Source organism: Ostrea edulis, chromosome 3, assembly GCF_947568905.1.
Source record: "Ostrea edulis chromosome 3, xbOstEdul1.1, whole genome shotgun sequence".
Taxonomy (NCBI): Eukaryota; Metazoa; Mollusca; class Bivalvia; order Ostreida; family Ostreidae; genus Ostrea; species Ostrea edulis.
The window spans coordinates 16,298,606-16,319,577 of NC_079166.1; the positions used below are offsets into that span (position 1 = coordinate 16,298,606).

Below are 20,972 nucleotides of genomic sequence, written 5' to 3' on the forward strand. Positions count from 1 at the left end.
ATAATTATCTTGCATCAATGAGAGAGAAAAAAATCCTCGACACTATTCAGCTTTCTGAAAAATATATGTGATGTGATAAAAGAAATGTTGCCAGGCGGAAGTTTTTGCTTGCCAGAATCCTGGTAAATGCGCATGCCGAAAGGAAAATCTACCACCACCTATCCTTAGCAGGACAAGGCTTTTATCAAGAATTAATCAATTTCTTATTTAATTCATGTAAAACTCGATTAAGGTGGTATGTGACTGATATCAGAGTAGCCAGACATGATTTAAGTGTATAACCTTATATTTATTTTAACGGAAAGTCATTTTCAGACAGGTCTCCAAGTTCTTTTCCATGCCAAGGATCATTAAGCATACCCTTGTTGGAAATATCATTGTTCACCAAAATTGTCCACTTGTTAAGCATTTGATGTGATTAGTGATAGCTCCTTTCGATAACAAAGCTAACAACACTAGATCAAGTAAATGACTTATAATACTGGGACCTAATGCAATTGTGTTTGCTATATAGCAAGGTGATAAATTATACATCAACAGACCGACATATCAGGTTCCACTCATACCAAACTTTGTCTGTAATAGAATCCACACCATTTGTAGAATGACTTGCACGTGCTTTTCCATTCACATCTTCAATCAGTACATCTATAACTCGCTGTCGACCATATCTACGATATTCAAGTTAGAGAAGTACATTCGATGAACCACTATAGACTATGGAATAAGACATTCCTTTTTAGATGATGTCGGAGTCAGTTGGCAGGGAAAGAGTTGATATGTTGCTTTTGGCTCGTTAATTGAAATCGGCTCTTTTGATAAAAGGAATCTAAAGATAAAATCAGGTTCTGTTTCATCTCAACACTTTTCCTGTGATGACCCGGGTTAGAATAGGCCCTCAGTACTCCTTGTTTGTCGTAAAAGGCGACTAAATGGGACATTCCTTTGGATAAGACCGCAAAAACCGAGGCCCCGTGCCACAGGCTCAAAGGTCATAAGCGTCGAGCATAGGCCTAAATTTTGCAGCCCTTCACCGACATAGGTGACGTCTCCATATGAGTGAAAAATTCTCAAGAGGGACATTGATAAGTATAAAATAGGAATTGGTTTCACATGATGTAACAACTTATGTGGGACGTCAAGGTCCTTTAAAGAGCCCAGACTACCTATTCTTCTAGCCTTACCCTAACCTTCTACGAAATGCTGATAAAGGTAAATTTGTAACAGGATTTTAGTCCAGGACTATTATCTATGAAGAATAATACAAATGGCGTGAAACTTACCAAGGAATTCTTTGATAATGCCACAGGTTTGAAATATATTAATCAATACTCATAAGAATGATTTCATAAGAAATAATATTGTGTCGAGTGATTGCGCTTCTCGTCATACTCAAAATGTCAGAAAACTAAATGCGTCAAAGCCTGATTGGCATCGTCGAACTCCCTGTGTTAGGGTACGTCTTCATATCATTCCTTTCCGTGGGGATCCGGGTTAAAATGAGTCCTCTCAATACCCCATCTAGTTAGAGGCGATTAAATTGAGCATTTCTTTGTGTGAGACCGCAAAAACCGAGGCCCGGTGTCACAACAGGTGTAACACGATAAATATTTATCCTTGCTCAAAGGCGGTAAGCGCCGAACATAGACCTAAATTTTGCAGTCTTCATCGGCAATGGTGACGTTTCCATATGAAAAAAAAATCCTCGAAAAGGACATTAAACAATATAAAATCAATCAATCATTCATTTTCAAATCCGTAATTTATCCTGCCTTTTTATTGATTATTTTTTTTTTGCAATATGTGTGACGTTCTGGCTATAAAATTACAATACACTTGTTTTAGTCATTTCGTCAAATAGGCAGTAAAAGAGTACCGGGTAGTCATATTATAATAATTTCTTATGATTAAGTCATCAGGAAACATGTTTAATGAGTCCATTACAATAACAAAGAGTGATTGTGGGGATGAAGCGATTTCACTTAGCAAGGTTGGTGAATACATGTACCTAACACGGAGGCCCTAATATAAAAAATAACTTCCTCCAATGATTCAAGTTTCTTGCCTGGGAGCTTTTTCCAAAGATGGTTGACGGGATGTAGGGTATTTCTTACACTTCTGCTCTAGATTGCACGTTTGAAAGTGTGCTACCTAGAAATGGGTAACACTGTCTCTTACTTCCCTGTTGTTTGCTAGTAGGATATGAATATTTATCAAGAATTCTAGTTTCCAACATACTGTGCACCTACATGTATATATTTTACAGCAAACTCCATTTTGTATGAATTAATTGACATTGTCACCATATGTACTTTGACGTTGTTTATGTTTAGCTTTGACTGTAATGAATATTCCTTTTTGGGTTGAATTTCTCTGATCGTAGCTAATCTCTGTGTGAAGTAGCCTGGATATAATCCTAGACGGTGATTAGCCTGAAAAACAAAAGTGACCTAAAAGTTCAGACAATGATATCAATCGATACAGTAAATTTCACAACACATTTACATGGTTATGTTGTGATCAGGTAGTGTCATAAAAAGAAGTCATAGTGTAGTGAGTATTGTAACTTAACTTATGACTCCACCAATATGAATTATGAAAACAATCGGGGTACAAATTAAATGTGTACGAAAATGTCTCACACGTATTGCATATTTATGTCATATTCGTCTGTAGTACACTATAAACTTGAGAGTGGATGGAGAACTGTAGTGATTTCCTTTTGGGAACTTGGACGCAACCAGTCTATTAAAGCTTTAGTTTCCTTGGGTACGTCCTAAAGTTGCGAACTTGTTAGCATTTGATGGATATGTCTCCATGATGTGCTGGTAGGAGCCCTGCAAGTGTTTATTAGATAAAGATTTGTCATGGGGCAGGTGGTGGTATGAAAGGTGAAGATAACGAACATTGATCAATCTCATAACACCTACAAGCAATACAAAACAGATAGCTGGGCAAACACGGACCCCTAGATACACCAGAGGTGGGATCAGGTGCCTAGGAGGAGTAAACATCCCCTGTCGACCCGTCACACCCGCCGTGAGTCCTATATCCTGATCAGAAAAACGGAGTTATCCGTAGTCAAAGTCAGTGTGCCAAGAACGGTCAGACAATCGGTATGAAACACGTTAGACAGCATATGACCCGATGATAGTTAGTATTGACGAACTAGATCGTTATAACGACCAAAGAATTTGCGAAATGCTGACGTCAATCGAGATTGTTTAAACCCCTGTACCATCAACTTGTTTGTCAGTAGCTTATCTCAATTTAAAAACTGACTATACGCAGAACAAGCTGATGCGTATCGAATCAGTTGAGAGATATAAACACCATATACAGGTGATAATGGAATATTGCTACAAAAATATGGGAAGTTGACGACGGAGAAGCTGAAATCATTCCGTTTGTCATACAGTTGAGTTGTCCGTCTACCGTTAATGTCTACTTTCAATAAAGTATCTAAATATGAAGCAGAAATAGACGACTTTGTGGTGTCTTTTATTTCGAGCCCACAGGGATATATCGAATCGATGTATGAATAAAGGTTATTATTGTTAATAAACAAAACGTCGTTGACACATCTAAATGTCGAATTGAAGGTCACAGCGAGAGATTTTTTCTTCTCATGTAGAAAGTTTTGAATACATTCTGCTTCATATGAATATATGTCAGCTAACAAAGGAGCACAATTCGTGCCCATGGTAATTCCAACAGACTGTTGGAAGACCTGATCACCAAAGACCACGAAAATATTGTCAATGAGGAACTCATTCTCCATCGTCAACTTCCCATATTTGTGTAGCAATATTCCATTATCACCTGTATATGGTGTTTATATATCTCAACTGATTCGATATGCAAGAGCTTGTTCAGGGTATAGTCATTTTTTAAATTGAGGTAAGCTACTGACAAACAAGTTGATGGTACAGGGATTTCACAAATTCTATGTCGTTATAACGATCTAGTTCGTCAATACAACCTCGCATTGGGTCAAATGTTGTTTGACGTGTTTCACACCGATTGCTAAGCCGTTCTTGGCACACTGATTTTGACTGCGGATAACTCCGTTTACCTGATCAGGATATAGGGCTCATGGCGGGTGTGACCCGTCAACAGGGGGTGCTTACTCCTCCTAGGCACCTGATCCCACCTCTGGTGTGTCCAGGGGTCCGTGTTTGCCCAACTATCTATTTTGTATTGCTTATAGGAGTTATGAGATTGATCACTGTTCGTTATCTTCACCTTGCACCTATCATGGCTAAGTGGAGGCTATCGCAAATTTCCCGATCCCTACAAATAAGAGTTAATGAGATGTTTGTGCATGACGGGTTTTTACAGAAAATTTTGTTCAAATTTTCTATCCACTTACAATTTATTGCAAATGAGGGCTAAATTTGTATGGACAAAGGACTGTGACGAATCGTTTTATAAATTGAATATGTTCTCATGAGTAGTGTAAAACTTATATGGTACCAAGGATAAGAGCTATGCATGAGGGTGATAATCCTTAACTCCGTTTACCTGATCAGGATATGGGGCTCACGGCGGGTGTGACCGGTCAACAGGGGATGCTTACTCCTCCTAGGCACCTGATCCCACCTCTGGTGTGTCCAGGGGTCCGTGTTTGCCCAACTATCTATTTTGTATTGCTTGTAGGAGTTATGAGATTGATCACTGTTCGTTATCTTCACCTTGCATGTAGGGATTGGTGCTGCATTGTTTCAAGAACATAGTGACGATGTAGATATAGTTATTTCTTTTTTTTTCAAAGAAACGTACAAAATGTCAACAGAATTATTCAACCATTGAAAAAAGTGTCTTGATTTGTTAGCTTACAACATTTTGATGTTTATCTGAATGTTACTGTGCATCCAATTTTTCTCTTTACGGATCACAACCCCACCCCCCTTTTTACATAAAATGTCAAACAAAAATCAAAGAATCACAAGATGGACTTTATTATTGCAAGAGTATGATATTGATATCAAACATTTCAAAGGGAAAGACAATGGTATCGCACATGCCTTATCAAAAGTGTCATGAGTATGTGTTTGTTAATGCGTTGGTTAATGTACATATGTATACGTGTATTAGAAAGTTTAAGTTTTCATTGTCATTGAAATTTTTTAAGGGGGAGATGCTGTGTACTACTTGTACTCAATTGACAACTGTGACCTAAATTGTTTTAGATCTCGATGGTCACTTCTTTAGTAGAAAGATGACGTAATGGTTGCATAACCGAGTCTTTCAAGATTGTACTAGAAAATATTATAAATACACTGTGAATTTTTTTGATAAAAATGGCTTTGGTAAGACAAACACTTTCGGCATTTGAATTATTTGATAACAAGGAAATACGATTCTAGAATTAACTGTTTTATGTAGTTCAGCTCGTCACAGACTTTGATCAGCGATAGACTAAGTCAATATTTTCTATTTTTTTTATATTTTGGATACAGCTGTAAAGTGATAAACATACTTTAGAGTTTGGTTTTATCTTTTGAAGTGTACAAGAAGATTATCACGTGACTTTACGGAACATGTCGAGAAAAGAAATTTTCCCATGACAGCAAAGTACGGACGCAAAACGTTATTCTGGTGTATCGATTGATCGGACAAACGTGAATAGTCTATACTATTAAAACGTTATTTTTAGTGGAGGCTTTACAGCGATCGATAGGATAAGTGCAAACTATGTATAGCATGTACTGCTATAAATAGTTATAATTAATTAGCAAATATTTTCTCTTAGTTTGTTCATCTCCATATTTGATTTCAAATGCAAACTAGAACTACTGTAACTACAGTAATTTCAGATAAAGTATAGGATGTTTGCCCAACTATCTATTTTGTATTGCTTGTAGGCTAGGAGTTATGAGATTGATCACTGTTCGTTATCTTCACCTTGCATATTACATGTATCTGTCTTCTAACTTGTTTTGAATGTTTCTTATGATAGTTATGATTAGGCTGTTTATTCTCTTGGAATACTTTGATATCAGTTGCTTGGATAGTATTACCAATCCATGATAAATTCGTATCATAAAAATAAGAGTGGTGATGTTGGAATGTTCATAATAATTAAACATAGCCATCAATCAGAGTACAAAAATGCTAGCTTTGAAATATCAAAACTATGGTGGCATATTTCTGCCTCAACATGCGAGAAAAGTATGTCGACATGCAAGATAATTATGTCTACATGCAAGATAATTATGTTGACATGCACGTTACAAATCTTTTTAGAAAATCTGATTTCAATATGGGTAAATTCACTCACTAACGCCAGTATCTGACATCATACATGCAAGATGCGAGATAATTATGTTGACATGCGACTTATTGACATGTCGGGCAGAAATATGCCACCATACAAAACAAATTTTCCACAGTGATCAACAAAATGAAAAGAACTAAACAACTGGTGGAAAATGAGAAATTGCTATAAACAAAAGACAAAAGCATTTGTTGATGATTGAATGATACCACAATGAAGATTATGTATGACATGTAAGCTATTTTTACAATATGTTTTGCTTAGGGTTGGTACTATCTCTTCCAAATGTAAAACTTATACGGTACCAATTTTGATGCACCAGATGCGCATTTCGACAAATAATGTCTCTTCAGTGATGCTCAACCGAAATGTTTGAAATCCAAAATAACGATAAACTAGCTAGAGCTATTATAGGGAAAAACAGAGTGCCAAAAAAAGTGGAGTCGAATTCGTCTAAGGATAAGAGCTATACAGGAGGGAGATAATCCTTAATTTTGAAATGAATTTCTAAATTTTATCACAGCAATTAGATATACATCCGTATTTTCAAGCTAGTAACGAAGTACTTAGCTACTGGACTGTAGAGACCCTCGGGGACTAACAGTCCACCAGCAGAGGCCTCTATCCAGAGGTCGTAAATATGATGAAATTTGAGAAAAAATGGCTCCAAATTTCAAACAGAAAAACGTACGCAACACAGGTACAATCTCCAGACACAATTTGTCCTGACTGGTGCATCAGCACCCATGCGTTGTAAGGATCGGATGCTAGTCTAGTTAAATGAATGCCGTCTGATTTAATGGTAACTATTCTGAGTATTTGCAACAGTTTTACACTTTATTGGAAATAAATATTAATGGCAAACTAACAACTCAACTTCATGACAAACAGAGGATTTCAGCTTCAACATCGTCAACTTCCCATATTCATATAGCAATATTCCATTATAACCTGCATATGATATTTATATCTCTCAACTGATGCGATAAGGAAGAGCTTGTTCTGCATATAGTCAGTTTCTAAATCGAGGCATGCTGCTGACAAACAAATTGATGGTGTAGGGGTTTCAATTATCTCGGTTAAAGTAAACATTTTGCATGGTCGTTATAACGATATAGTTCGCCAATACAACCTACCATTCGGTCAAATGCTGTCTGACGTACCTCTGTGCACTTCGCACCATATGACGTAACAATGAAAAAGTACGTCACAGCGTACATGTTCTGATAGTTGTATCGCTGGGAAAGTATCATAATATTCTGTCGTTATTTACTACTGTTATCATGTGATAAGCTGTATACGTGAAAACTTTTCTTGTCAAGTGATTATACATACTATTCCTTTATGATATCAAATCATTCTCCATTTTTGACATATAGTATGCACGAAGGTGCACATGATATTCATTTTATATTGTGACCTTGAAATCGCCCTTAATCTGAATGACCAATGCGTTTAAAAATTCCCTTCTGTACATAAATAATCTCATACTACAGAAAGTGGAAAAGTTCGGGTTCATCTGCTAGAAAAAAAAACCAATATGAATTTTACTGAAATATTTTCTAGATATATTTATGCGTTTGAAAAGTGCGGTGATCAATTTCTGTCTTGTATATCAACGGTATGATATGCATAGGCATGTTTAAACTTGACGTTTATACACCGCGGTCACGTGAGAGTAAGCATTGACATCGATACAACTGGTGTTTCGCTAGCAGGCGGTCTGTTAAGAGCTATGTACAGTACCACGATGATGATCCAAGTCACTAATGGTGCTTAATACCTTGATGTAAATTAGAAGGAAGGAAAAAGGCGCATTTAGACGCGTATTCTTAAATGGAAGGCATGAAGTTTTACCGATATCCTCAAGATATTCCCTAAATTTGTTTTCCTCGCCAACACACATAATTTAATCAAATGCATTTTCTTATAAATGGTTGTAGTGATTCCTTTCTTTGAAAAATAGCATTTTAATACAGTAATTTGATAGCAATTGAAGTATTCCATGCTTGTTTACTTAGATGTAAAACTTATACAGTACCAATTTTGATGCACCAGATGCGCATTTCGACAAATAATGTCTCTTCAGTGATGCTCAACCGAAATGTTTGAAATCCGAAATAACTATGAAGTTTTGGAGCTAAATATAGCCAAAAACAGCTTGCCTAAAAGGTGGAGCCAAATTCGTCCAAGGATAAGAGCTATGCATGAGGGAGATAATCCTTAATTTTGAAATGAATTTCTAAATTTTATAACAGCAATTAAATATACATCCGTATTTTCAAGCTAGTAACGAAGTACTTAGCTACTGAACTGTAGAGACCCTCGGGGACTAACAGTCCGCCGGCAGAGGCCTCGACCCAGGGTTCATAATGTAAAACTTATACGGTACCAATGTAATCCAGAAGTGACATGCCCTACAAATTACGTTCAACGCGCGATAAAAGTCAGAGTGGGTCCGTATCTCGAAAGTCCCATATTCGCTGATGACCGTTGATATGTTGTTAAATCATAGTATGTTTAGTTTGAGTATGCATATGCTCCCAACACTTTTCATGTTGAGGATTTTCTTTCGAGTGTATCAATAAAAATTCAGATGATTACCCGCATGAACTTGAACTTTTGTTCACAAGTAGGGTCTCTTGCTGTTTTGCAAAAATAAAGTGTTACGTGATATTCAACTGACGTCACGGGAAAGTACCGTGAGGGAAATGTACGGTAGCTCAGTCACAGTCAACATATGGGTAGTATCGTTTCGGTCTTTAACTGTAACAAGGGTAATGATACCTGTGAATATGAAGTGCAATTTTACCCCATGGTTATTATGCATTTTACTATGGAAGCACTTAACCTAGCTGCGCAGACTAATTTTGACTACGGATAACGTTTACCTGATGCAGATATAAGGTTCACGGTGGGTGTGACCGGTCGACAGGGGATGCTTACTCCTTCTAGGCACATGATCCCACATGTGGTGTGTCTATGAGTCCGTTTTTGCCAAACTCTCTGTTTTGTATTGCTTATAGGAGTGATGAGAATGAATGACTGTTCGTTATTTTCGACGATTATGTTCATAAGTTTGTAATCACCGTAATGAGTGGCGGATCAAGAATTTTCAGAAGGCAATATCAAGTAAAAGTCAAGTGATAGCTAAAATACTCAGCCATTTTGGGTGAAAAATATAGAGTTTTTATTCACATTATTTCTAAATGTGTGGCTAAAGGGCGGGCTAGACTGCCCTTTTTAAAACCGCCACTGACGCAGTGCTTCCCAAGAACTTCTTGAACTTATCGGACATTTGGTTCAGTAATGGTTAGAATATTACTGGACCGAATAACACCTCAACAGATCGAAATTTTATAGGCAAATAAAAACACTTTTGGTTTAATAATTTTATTTGCTATTACGGTCAAGTGGTGATCAGGAGTAGAAATTACATCTAGCGTCAGTTCCACTGCAATTTCGCACAACTAACTGAAGGGGATATGATGCTGAGATGAAAGTAATTAGATTCTTTTTAAAATTACTTTGTCATAGAAAGATCTCTCCTGTTTGAAAAATAGCAATTTTTATACATGAGCCGTTCCTAGCCAAAAAGGCCCTTATCTTCTCCAACAATGCTTTTCATAATGAAAAAAAAACGTAACGTCATTTTTTCCATATTTGTAAAGAAAAAGGACTTGATTACCAATCACGGGTTGGTTGTCATCTTTGATTGACTGTAATATTTTAACAACAATCAACATTGCTCTAATGCTTTGAGAGTTGTTCTCTATAGTTCACACTTTAGCACTAAAACATGCATACTTAAGAGTCCTTTTTGCCAGAGACGGCATATTATGTTAATGAGTTTGTTTCCATGGAACCAACCCCTGAACTTAACAATGTTGAAAAAACACAATAGGCTAAAATTTAGCAGTTTTAAATCCAAAAATATGTACAACAAACAAACAGGTTGTAATATGACTATATATTCAATGGCCATCATAGATGTGAAATTATTTCCCACGTAACACAAAAACAAATTACATATACCCAAAATTCAGTCCGAATTTCCTCAGCGCCTTTTTTCTAGGAAAATGGTCAAAACATTTACTGAATGTAATTAGATTTTAATTATTTTACTATGATTTAAAGATGGCATCCATAGCTACGGGACTAACCAAAATATTGACATGTTCAGTAGTGAATTGGATAAAAAGATATGATGAACAAGGTCATCTGAGGTCATTGAAAATTGCTACAAACAAATCGGACTGATTCCCCCCCCCCCCCTCTAAAACACATTTTTTGGAACATCAAACACAACGTTTAAACATTATGCTCTTAAAAGTGATTAATTTGTGAAAATATTCTAGTTGACCAGTATGAAAACGATTTCAATTTGGAAACAAAACAATCTGAATTTCCTCTGTCTTTTTGTTTGTATTTTGAGCATAAATTGTTCAGATAAACGCCAAAAACTCATATACAGTATGAATGTATATAACATTTTCGAAATTTCATTTAAAGAATTCATAAAGGTACCAAACCAAACCAAAGAAAAACTTAAAGATATCACCAACCAACCTAAATGTTCTGATCTCATTAAAACTTTAATACTTTAGGTAATCTTTAACCACAATAATCAAATGTTTGGCTCGAATTGTTTTGAACACAGCCTTATTTTGGTTTGAAAAAATAATTCAAACAAGCAACAATCTGACATCCGATATTGATACAGTAATTGCACCTTAGTATTTAATAATCTAAGATAGTCCTGTGCCATTAGTTGTAATTGAATCAGTGCAATTCATTATAGTGAAAGTGTAAAATGAGAATGAATGATGGACACATTCTCATAAGATCATTAATGATTTAACTAGATAGTCATGTAAAGCAATTACGTAGGGCAGCTCTACATAATTATGTACTCCTCTAAACTGCATGTATTGTTTTAGAGTTATGTGTTAATTATTTGATTGCTATTGATTCTAACTATTCTAAAATTTCAACTGATATTCTGGAAAGACAAAAATTGTTTCGAAAAGGAGGGGTTGTAACAAGATGGGCGCATTAAACATTTTCATAAAACTTTTAATGAAAGTTGAAGAAAACGAACAGTGATCAATCTCATAAATCCTATAAGGAATACAAAATAAAGAGTTGGGCTAACACGGATCCCTGGACACACCAGAGGTGGGATCAGATGCCTAGGAGGATGGGAGGGGGGATAGTGCTTCATATCCTCTAGATTCCCTACTTTAAATTTAAAAAAAAGTTACACAAGAATTATAATCAAATGTTTGCTTTGGTTTTCTTTCTACGCAATCTGAGGAGGGGCGGGATCGGGTCTATTTGAATATGGAATTTGGGTAACAAATATGCGTGTTATAAAGTAGAGGAAAGGCAGTCTAGAACACCGTTCAAGCCAAGCCCCCATCCCCCCTCCCCTGATCTGCAAATGAAAATTAGATGGGTAAAATACATGTACTATGTTAGAGTTAAAGCATACAATCATTATTTTATGAGAGCAGCTACAGGATGATAAAGTAAGTTTTGATTTTGCCTATTCTGCATTTCCTCCGTTTTATGACATAGGCCTATATGTAAGTGTTTTGACACATATCGGCCGATCTAATTTCAAATGCAAACATCTAACAATATATAATTTTGATTTAAATAACTTACGTACATTTCAATTATTTTGCAAAAATGCATGCATGCACAACTCATTTGGAGCCATTTTCTCTGATTAGTAAACATTCCGCCATGCATATGCAGAGATCAGTGCTAAATAATTCGTAGCCTGCTTTGTATTTTTCTACTTATTGTGGTACTTGAGGTTACATATATCATAGATGAACCAATGAATTGCATTAAATAATCCACAAGACACAAGACAGTACTGGCTACATGTACAGGTAGAGGTATATACGTGAACGCTACCACATGCACCTAAATGCCGACAAAAATGTTTAGACCTCGGGTAAAGATATTTTTCAATTATTTTTATCATTTAGGAAATCTCGGAATATGATACAAAATATTTATCATTTGACATGTAAATTTCTATTTGTAAATTGCTTACATACTTTAGTGTGTTGGATTTTATTGGCAACAATGCTGCATGCTATGGTAAGTTTCAATACTTTGATAAAATCAAAAATCGCAAATTAAATTGCATTTTCTGGTACATGGCGTATTTTGTGTGGTATCAGATATAATCTTTCTGGTACTTTCTTCCAGGGTGACTTCAAAGTCGATCTTCTGCTGCAAAGTAATTAAACATTATGTAGCCTACAAATATCTTCTGTTACCAAAATACGTTGAAAACTCCACCTTAAGTTTTCAAATTTTATAAATTAGCTAGATGCTCCGAACTAAAATGGCTTACTTCACGGTCGACACTTCGTTTGTAATTTGTTAATCACATCCTTGCGCATTGCAAGTAATTTTTATTTGCAGACGCGCTTATTGCAATTGCTTTGATGACCACCGATTTTCCGTACCATCTGTATACAAATAGGAGGTCATTTTTCCTTGCAGCAATGGCTTAGAACTTACAATTGTTCATCTTCTTAAACGATATACATGTATGGATGTATATGTATTCATTTTTTTAATGAAAGATTGCTTCCTGCTTTAGAGAAAATCTTGTAGTTGATTGGATATTTTTTGATCAGGAAAATAATATATAAAGACTCCTCACAATTTCCATCAATGTTTTTTGCCCTTGAAGGAGAAGCAAAACTATAAAAAGAAACATGTCTTTGAAATTCCTTCTTTTTTTGTGGATTTCTTGTGCAAGTAAGTATCATTAGATATTTCTTATTCTGTTCTCTGTATTTGATTTTTCCTACGCGTATTCGTATATTTATTTCAAAATGAATTTAAAGAAGTCACCAACACCATGGACACGAAACAAGTGTTCCAGAATGTATCATGTGGTTAAAACTCATCAAATAAAAATATATTGATACAGTTTTAGAAATTGGCAACGCAATACGATGGCGTGGCAGATCTAGAAGAGGAGGATACAAACAAAGCCAAGACGACGACTACGACTACTCCAACAAACGCAACGGCAGCAATGCCGACGTGGAGGCCATCAAAGAGGCGTTAGAAGATTTTCTTTGAGTTACATTCTAAATATATCTGAAGAAATACTTTTAAAAAATACATATTCATTTTTTTTTTACCAATTTCTTTTTTCTTCATTTATTCATGCATTTCTTAATTCGTCTGTTTCTTTTTATATCTTTGCAGGTTAGTGATATCTTCTATAGTGATCGGGGTCGTTGCTGTACTTACCTTCATAGGAGGATGTGCTCTTTATTGGGGATACTGCAATGATGAACAGAGAAAAAAGTTTTTTGAAGTCCTTGCTTGTTGTCAAAAAGTCTGTTCTTGTTGTTTGAAAATCTTGAAGATGGGCAGTGATGACTGAGACTAGGAAGGACATTGAGCAAGCCCTTGTGTTACACGGAAGAGTTTTTGATGTATGTTTTATCTCAATGTCTATCAACAAAAGTTTCGTATTTTCATTTAATGAATTTATTTATTATAGTAGTATCATACATACGAAAATGTTATATCATAAAAATCATAATTAGCTTCATATCATCAAAGTTGCTGGATGTTATCACAATCAATAATAAAAAAAAAAAAACCCTCTGAAACGAGGAAAAAGGAAGTCTTAATTTCCTCCATACTTCATACTCGTAGATGTAACTGTGAACAATTTATATCATCATAATTATTATAGGCCGTGCCGGCCCATTCTATGAAAAAAGATTTGGGAAGTTGGTTTCTGCAGGACAGGTGTCTGTTACCGAATATGTGCTCTATTAAAGAATGACGTCCTTTAATTTTAATCTTTATTTTTAACAAAGGGTAATATATTGTTTATTTTATCACTACCGAAAAAATATCATTCCGTGCTTCCGAGGCGATGTTCAAGGTTTTTCATGTTCAGCATTCTCCCCATTTAACTCGTCGAAATAGTCAGAATCCATAGTAAGGGACGATATCCCGTACGTCCTCATTACGATGATCTTCAAAGGAAGACGCTTCAAATGATATGTGGAGGTCGATTTCGTCCACAGAAACGGAGGTATCGCTCGCATTTGCCATACTGGCCTGTTTGAGACTGATGGGTTGTGACGTCACACGTCATTATGGCTAAATATAGTAAAACCGGAAGTTCAGTTGATTGATTTCGGGCAGGTGCAAAAATAGCTAACTTTGACAGGGAATATTTCGGTATTGAATGCAGGCATGATCACAATTTTTTATTTTTATATTTTCAAATGTATTTCTGAACCAATTTACCATTTTTGCACCCATGAATTCCGGGGCACTTTAAAACTAGTACAGAGAAAACACTAAAATATTTAATAAACATTTAATAGTTGTTGTTTTCTTAAATCCGTCTTTTTTGTTTCTTACGTGATAGGTTCTTTCATTACAACGCAATAACTACATCCCAGTCGAGCCTGGACATCAATAAACTTAAAGTAAGCATACAGGCACGATCATCTTAATTTTGAAACACATTGTGAATTCAATTGGATGTTTATATATATATATTAAAAACGAAATGTTTGTCTTTGAAATTCCACAATATCAATTTATCAACTTGTATTAAACTATAAGAAACGGCAACAGGGTTTTTGTTTATAATGCAAATCCCATACTATTAATCAAATATCCTCCTTCAAAAAAATTATATCCAAGATCGATTTTGAATATCTCGAACCCCCGGAAATCTCGAAGGTTTTTCGAGGTCACTCGGACTTTGAGATAGAGATATTTTAATAAATCTGAAAAGAATTGGAATGGTAGTTATCAAGACGTAAAAATGATCAATTGTTAACGGGCGATGACGGACGACAACCAAAATGCCGTTACCGAGATATTAGATCTTTTGTGAAGGAGGTACGCTTGGATGGATACATGATGCATATATATATATATATATATATATATATATATATATATATATATATATATTAAAAGAAATAGAATAAACAGTACACAAAGTTAAAAATTTAACGCAAGCGCTTTCATTTTATAATCCTCAGGCGTTACATTTTTTACGTATACGAGTTCGCAGAGAGTAGTTCCAGTTTCACCGATATAATGTTTTCCACAGCCAGCACATGTTATAACATAAATTAAATTTTTGGTGGAGCACGTCATATCTGAATTTACCGTAAATTCCTTGTTGTTAAATTTGAACGAACTTCCTTCCCTTAAGTATGGGCACGTTCCGCATCGCCGATCGTCACATTTAATAACGGTGAACATTTTTTTGTTGGACTTTTCCTGAAAATTAGATTTACATAACAGTCTCCTAAAAATTTTCGGTTGTCTCTTGCTGTTAATAAAAGTATATTTCTTCATAATTTTCCCCATTTTTTCATCTGTTTTTAATAGGTCGTTGAGTTGCCGAACGATCGGTGTAACATTAGAGTTCCTTGGGTTGTATGTTGTAACAAACGGTAAAATGTGTGAATTTATTGTGGGATTGATTTTGGATTTATTGATAAGATTTTCTCTATGGAGTTCTCTGGCTTTCTTAATTCCGTCGTTTATAAGTTTGACTGGATAATTCTGTTTTTGTAAATAACTATTTAATTCCCCTAAACGTTGTTCTCTGGTAGGTTCTTCGCTAACGATGGTACATATTCTTCTGGCGAGGTTGTAAGGTATGGCACGTTTTGTGTGTCTTGGATGCGAGGACGAAAAGTGTAAATACTGGTGAGTGTCCGTGTGTTTGTAAAAAATATCTGTAATTATTTTATCCTCCTTTTTCATAACAGAAACATCCAGGAATGGTATACAAGATGTACTGTAATCCATTGTGAATTTTAAATTGATATCCAATTCGTTTAGAATGTTCTTAAATTTATTCAAATCCGTAATGTCTTTGTTCCAAATAATGAAGCAATCATCCAAGTATCTTTTCCAGTTTTGTCTTATATATAGACCGAATTGTTCATCAAATGATTTTTTAACTTTTTGGTATGATAATTCCTCTAAATAGCCGAGTGTAAGTGTGGCATATGTTGGAGCCATTTTGGTTCCCATTGCGGTACCTTTATCTTGAAGATTGTGTTTGTTGTTGAATGTGAAAACATTGTTTTGTAGTACAAGTACTGTTGCCTCTAAAGTAAAGTCTTTAGAAAAACGTTCATCTATTTGTTCTGGGTATTTATCTATCCAATATTCTAGTGCTTGAAGTCCTAGTGGACAAGTAATATTAGTATATAGATTAAGAACATCAAACTTTACTAATATTGCGTTCTCGTTTACCTTATCAGGTAAGTGTCGTAAGAAATCTATATATATATATATATATATATATATATATATATATATATATGGACTGGCAATGTAAACAAGGATAAAAGTTATGAAAGTGTAACTTTTGTTCATATCAGTTGTTGCTATAAACTGACCATATGAAGAATAATTTGTATTAATTAGGTCATTCAATTGAATATGAAATTATTATTTATTTCCTCTTTTTCACAGGTGATATTTTTATTAAAGAAAAATTGTGATTATTTTATTTGAGCTATTTAATTATCAAATACTCGTTTACTGAATTTGTGTGTCCCTGCAGTTCAAACAAAGCGGACTTCCTTTTTTACTACTAACAATGCACAAAACACTAATGGTGATGATTCAATACAAACTCTGATACAACAATATCATGAGTAACATGGATTTTCAAATTTTGGTGTTTCAATATTAACATATATTAACTTGAGGGGGATGAGGTGTGGATTACTTCATCTGCGCCCTGTATTGCATTATATACCAGAAAACGTGATGTATCATCAATGTGAAACGTAGATCACTTATTGTAAATTGCTAACATATCTTTAAAATGTGTTGGATTTCAATGGCGAAAATGTTGCATGGTATGGTAGTTTCATTGTAGTTTAAAGCTATGCTAAAATAAAAAAAATCGCAATTATATTGCATTTTCTAGCACATGACGTATTTTGGTGTCATGTCAGATCTAATATTTCTAAGTCGATCTTGTGCTGAAAAGTAATTAAAATTTATGTAGCCTACATATATCTTCTGTTACCAAAATAAGTTGAAAACTCTACCTTGATTATTTGAAGAACCAAGATGGCTTCCTTCACGGTGGACATTTCGTCGGTATTTTGTCAATCATATCCTTGCGCATTGCAAGGTGAAGATAACGAACAGTGATCCATCTCATAACTCCTACAAGCAATGCAAAATAGATAGTTGGGCAAACACTGACCCCTGGACACACCAGAGGTGGGATCAGGTGCCTAGGAGGAGTAAGCATCCCCTGTTGATTTCTATTTTGCGGAAGCGCATATTGCAATTACCTTGATGACCACCAATTTTCTGCACTATCTGCTTACTAATACGAGGTAACTTTTTGCTCACGACAATGGCTAAGAACGTACGATTGTGCAACTTCTTCTTCCTAAATGATGCATATTTTTTAAAGAATGCCTGTTTCCTGCTTTACAGCAGAACTTGTAGTTGATTGGATACACTATTATCAGAAAATCATATATAAAAACTATTATAATCGCAATTTTTATTTATGTGTTTTGCCCTTTAAGAAGAAACAAAACTAAAAAAGAAAAATGTCTGCTAAATTCTTCCTCCTTTTGTGGATTTTTTGTGCAAGTAAGTATCATTAGAGATTTCTTATTCCGTTCTCTGTATTTGAATTTTCATACGCGTACGCATGTGTTCATTATTTCATAATTACGGAAGCCGATAGGTGCCAGGGTATATAATTAATATTTATTTAACTGGCGGCCGCCACTTATTATCTGGCGGCCGCCACTTATTAACTGGCGGCCGCCACTTATTAACTGGCGGCCGCCATATAAATTAACTGGCGGCCGCCACTTATTATCTGGCGGCCGCCATATAAATTAACTCGCGGCCGCCAGTTATTTTATCTGGCGGCCGCCACTTAATTCATATATGGAGGCTGCCAATTGCAAAAACAATATAATTTAGAATAGTACGCAAACACGCATCATCGTTTTTCAAAGTGTATAGGGACAGTCGGATAAGAAATTGTCTTCTACAATTGTTGACAAGCAAAAAAGGAACCTAAAATGTCTCATTTGTCCAAACTTCGTACTCCTAAATTGGAGGAAGGGGGCTCCGTTCATTCTTCAATTGATCAGTTCATTCATTATTACATTTTTACCATTCATTACTACCACCAAAAGAGTGGGGTGGGGGCCAATCCGCCAATTAATCTTATTTCACATGTGAAAATAATTATAGTTTGCATGTGAAAATACTAGAAATTGACGTTGTCAAAAAAATGGAGGGTCAGCCCCGTGGTTCTACGTATTTAACAGTACAATCGAAAAACAATGATTTAATGCTCTTAATTGTATATATATATATATCACATACATATTACTAAGCATTGGGAGGGGTTGCACCCTTTTCATTTTGAGAGAGAGATAGAGAAAGAGAGAGGAATTGAATAACTGGTGACAGCCATATAAATGATTTAATTTGAGTCTCGGCCACCATATAAATTAAGTGGCGGCCGCCACTTAATTTATCTGGCGGCCGCCAGTTAAATTAACTGGCGGCCGCCATATAATTAACTGGCGGCCGCCAGATAATAAGTGGCGGCCGCCAGATAATAAGTGGAGGCCGCCAGATAATAAGTGGCGGCCGCCAGTTAAATTAAGTGGCGGCCGCCAGATAAATTAAGTGGCGGCCGCCACTTGATTTATATGGCGGCCGCCAGATAATAAGTGGCGGCCGCCAGTTAATAAGTGGCGGCCGCCAGTTAATAAGTGGTGGCCGCCAGTTAAATTAAGTGGCGGCCGCCACATAAATTAAGTGGCGGCCGCCACATAAATTAAGAGGCGGCCGCCACTTGATTTATATGGCGGCCGCCAGATAATAAGTGGCGGCCGCCAGTTAATAAGTGGCGGCCGCCAGTTAATAAGTGGCGGCCGCCACATAAATTAAGTGGCGGCCGCCACATAAATTAAGAGGCGGCCGCCACTTGATTTATATGGCGGCCGCCAGATAATAAGTGGCGGCCGCCAGTTAATAAGTGGCGGCCGCCAGTTAATAAGTGGCGGCCGCCAGTTAAATTAAGTGGCGGCCGCCACATAAATTAAGTGGCGGCCGCCAGTTAAATAAATATTAATTCTATACACTGGGACCTATCGGCTTCCGTACATAATACATTTAGAGAAGACACTAACATCATGGACACAAAAGAAAGTGTTCCAGAATGTATTATGTGGTTAAAATTCATGAAATAAAAATACTTTTATACAGTTTTAGAAATTGGGAGCGCAAAAAGAAGAAGAAGTAAAACACGCAGCAGAAACAACGACGAAAGTGACAACGACGAAAGTGACTACGACGACAGCGCCACTGGAAGCACCATAGACAATGACACGTAAGAAGGTTTCTTTATATTAGACAGTCTGAATAAATCAGAGGATACACGTTTTAGAAATATATGTCGATTTCATTACCTATTTTCATATTTATTAATTTATTTCTTCATTTCTTTATCTGTTTCTATGTTCATCTCTTTACAGACTGATGATATCTAGTATAGTGACCGGGGCTGTTATTGTAATTATCATCGTAGTGGCTTGTTCTCTTTATTGGGGATACTGCAATGCTGAACAGAAGAAAAAATGTAGACAAGTCGGTTCTTGTTGTTGGAAATTGATTAAAATGGGAGACGATGACGATGAATGAGATGTGAGGCTGGCATAAAGCAAGCTAAAACTTGTATTATTACTAACGTTCCGTGGACTTATTCTTGAATTATGGTTTATCTGAATTTTTATGCATGAAATTGTCTTTTCATTTATTAAATTCTTATCAGTATTATCATACATACGCAAACACGTACATGCTATATGATAAAATATCATATAGTTATTTTCAGATAATCGTTTGATTGATTGATTTTATCTTGTTTACGAGATATGGAGACGTAACCAAGACCGGTGAAGGGCTTCAAATTTATGCCTATGTTCGGCGCCTACGGCAATTGAGCAGTGAGGATTCTTTAGCGTGACATCCGTTTTTAAGTTAATCTCCGAGGACCCATGACATTCACACCTGATGCCGAGCGTTTGGGGATGGAACTATCACTAATTGTTTTAACGACTTAGGTCTATCGCGGCCGGGATTCAAATCTCGACCTTTCGCATGCGTGGTGAAACCTCTATCTCTAGATCAGATCGTCAAAGTCTCAGGATTTTCTAAAGGTTAAAAATACATCATTGAAATTATTTTTGAATAAATGATTTGTCATGATTTCTATCAACAAAAGTTTTGTTTGTTTCATTTAATTGATTATTATCATATATATATATATATATATATATATATATATATATATATATATATACATGTATGTTATCATAAAAATGCGAAATAGTTTCAGAGCATTGAAGTTCCTGGATTTTATCACAGTTAATAAAAAATACAACCCGGAATGTGAAAAAGGAAATCTTTATTTCCTCCACACGTCCTCAACCCCTCTATATGTAACAACAGTAAACGACTTATTCAATTATGATTTAATTTGACATGTAATTGAATTGGGTGGGCATGCTGGAAAACATAGTTTACATTTTAGGATGTAACTTAGTATGTCATGGATTAAAAAAATGCATTTCAGCACTGTTAA

The 20,972-nt window shown here is 35.6% G+C and overlaps 2 protein-coding genes and 1 long non-coding RNA gene across 3 annotated transcripts; 2 read left to right on the top strand and 1 right to left on the bottom strand.

Annotated features, from left to right (window-relative positions):
• Positions 1-268: 268 nt before the first annotated feature.
• LOC130053283 (uncharacterized) lies at positions 269-17,733 on the bottom strand. Its single transcript, XR_008801813.1, has 2 exons — positions 17,389-17,733; positions 269-2,432 (listed from the first exon to the last, which is right to left on the bottom strand). It is a non-coding gene; the product is annotated as an uncharacterized LOC130053283 (long non-coding RNA).
• LOC130053282 (uncharacterized) lies at positions 12,969-13,951 on the top strand. The gene is made up of 3 exons (XM_056160218.1): positions 12,969-13,069; positions 13,245-13,380; positions 13,529-13,951. The coding sequence occupies exons 1-3, from the start codon at positions 13,027-13,029 to the stop codon at positions 13,707-13,709; spliced, it is 360 nt and encodes a 119-aa protein (XP_056016193.1). The 5' UTR covers positions 12,969-13,026; the 3' UTR covers positions 13,710-13,951.
• A 113-nt stretch (positions 17,734-17,846) lies between the features above and the next one.
• On the top strand, positions 17,847-20,611 carry LOC125675110 (uncharacterized). The gene is made up of 3 exons (XM_048912612.2): positions 17,847-17,950; positions 19,595-19,718; positions 19,864-20,611. Exons 1-3 carry the CDS (start codon positions 17,908-17,910, stop codon positions 20,027-20,029), a joined length of 333 nt encoding a protein of 110 aa, XP_048768569.1. The 5' UTR covers positions 17,847-17,907; the 3' UTR covers positions 20,030-20,611.
• Positions 20,612-20,972: the final 361 nt, after the last annotated feature.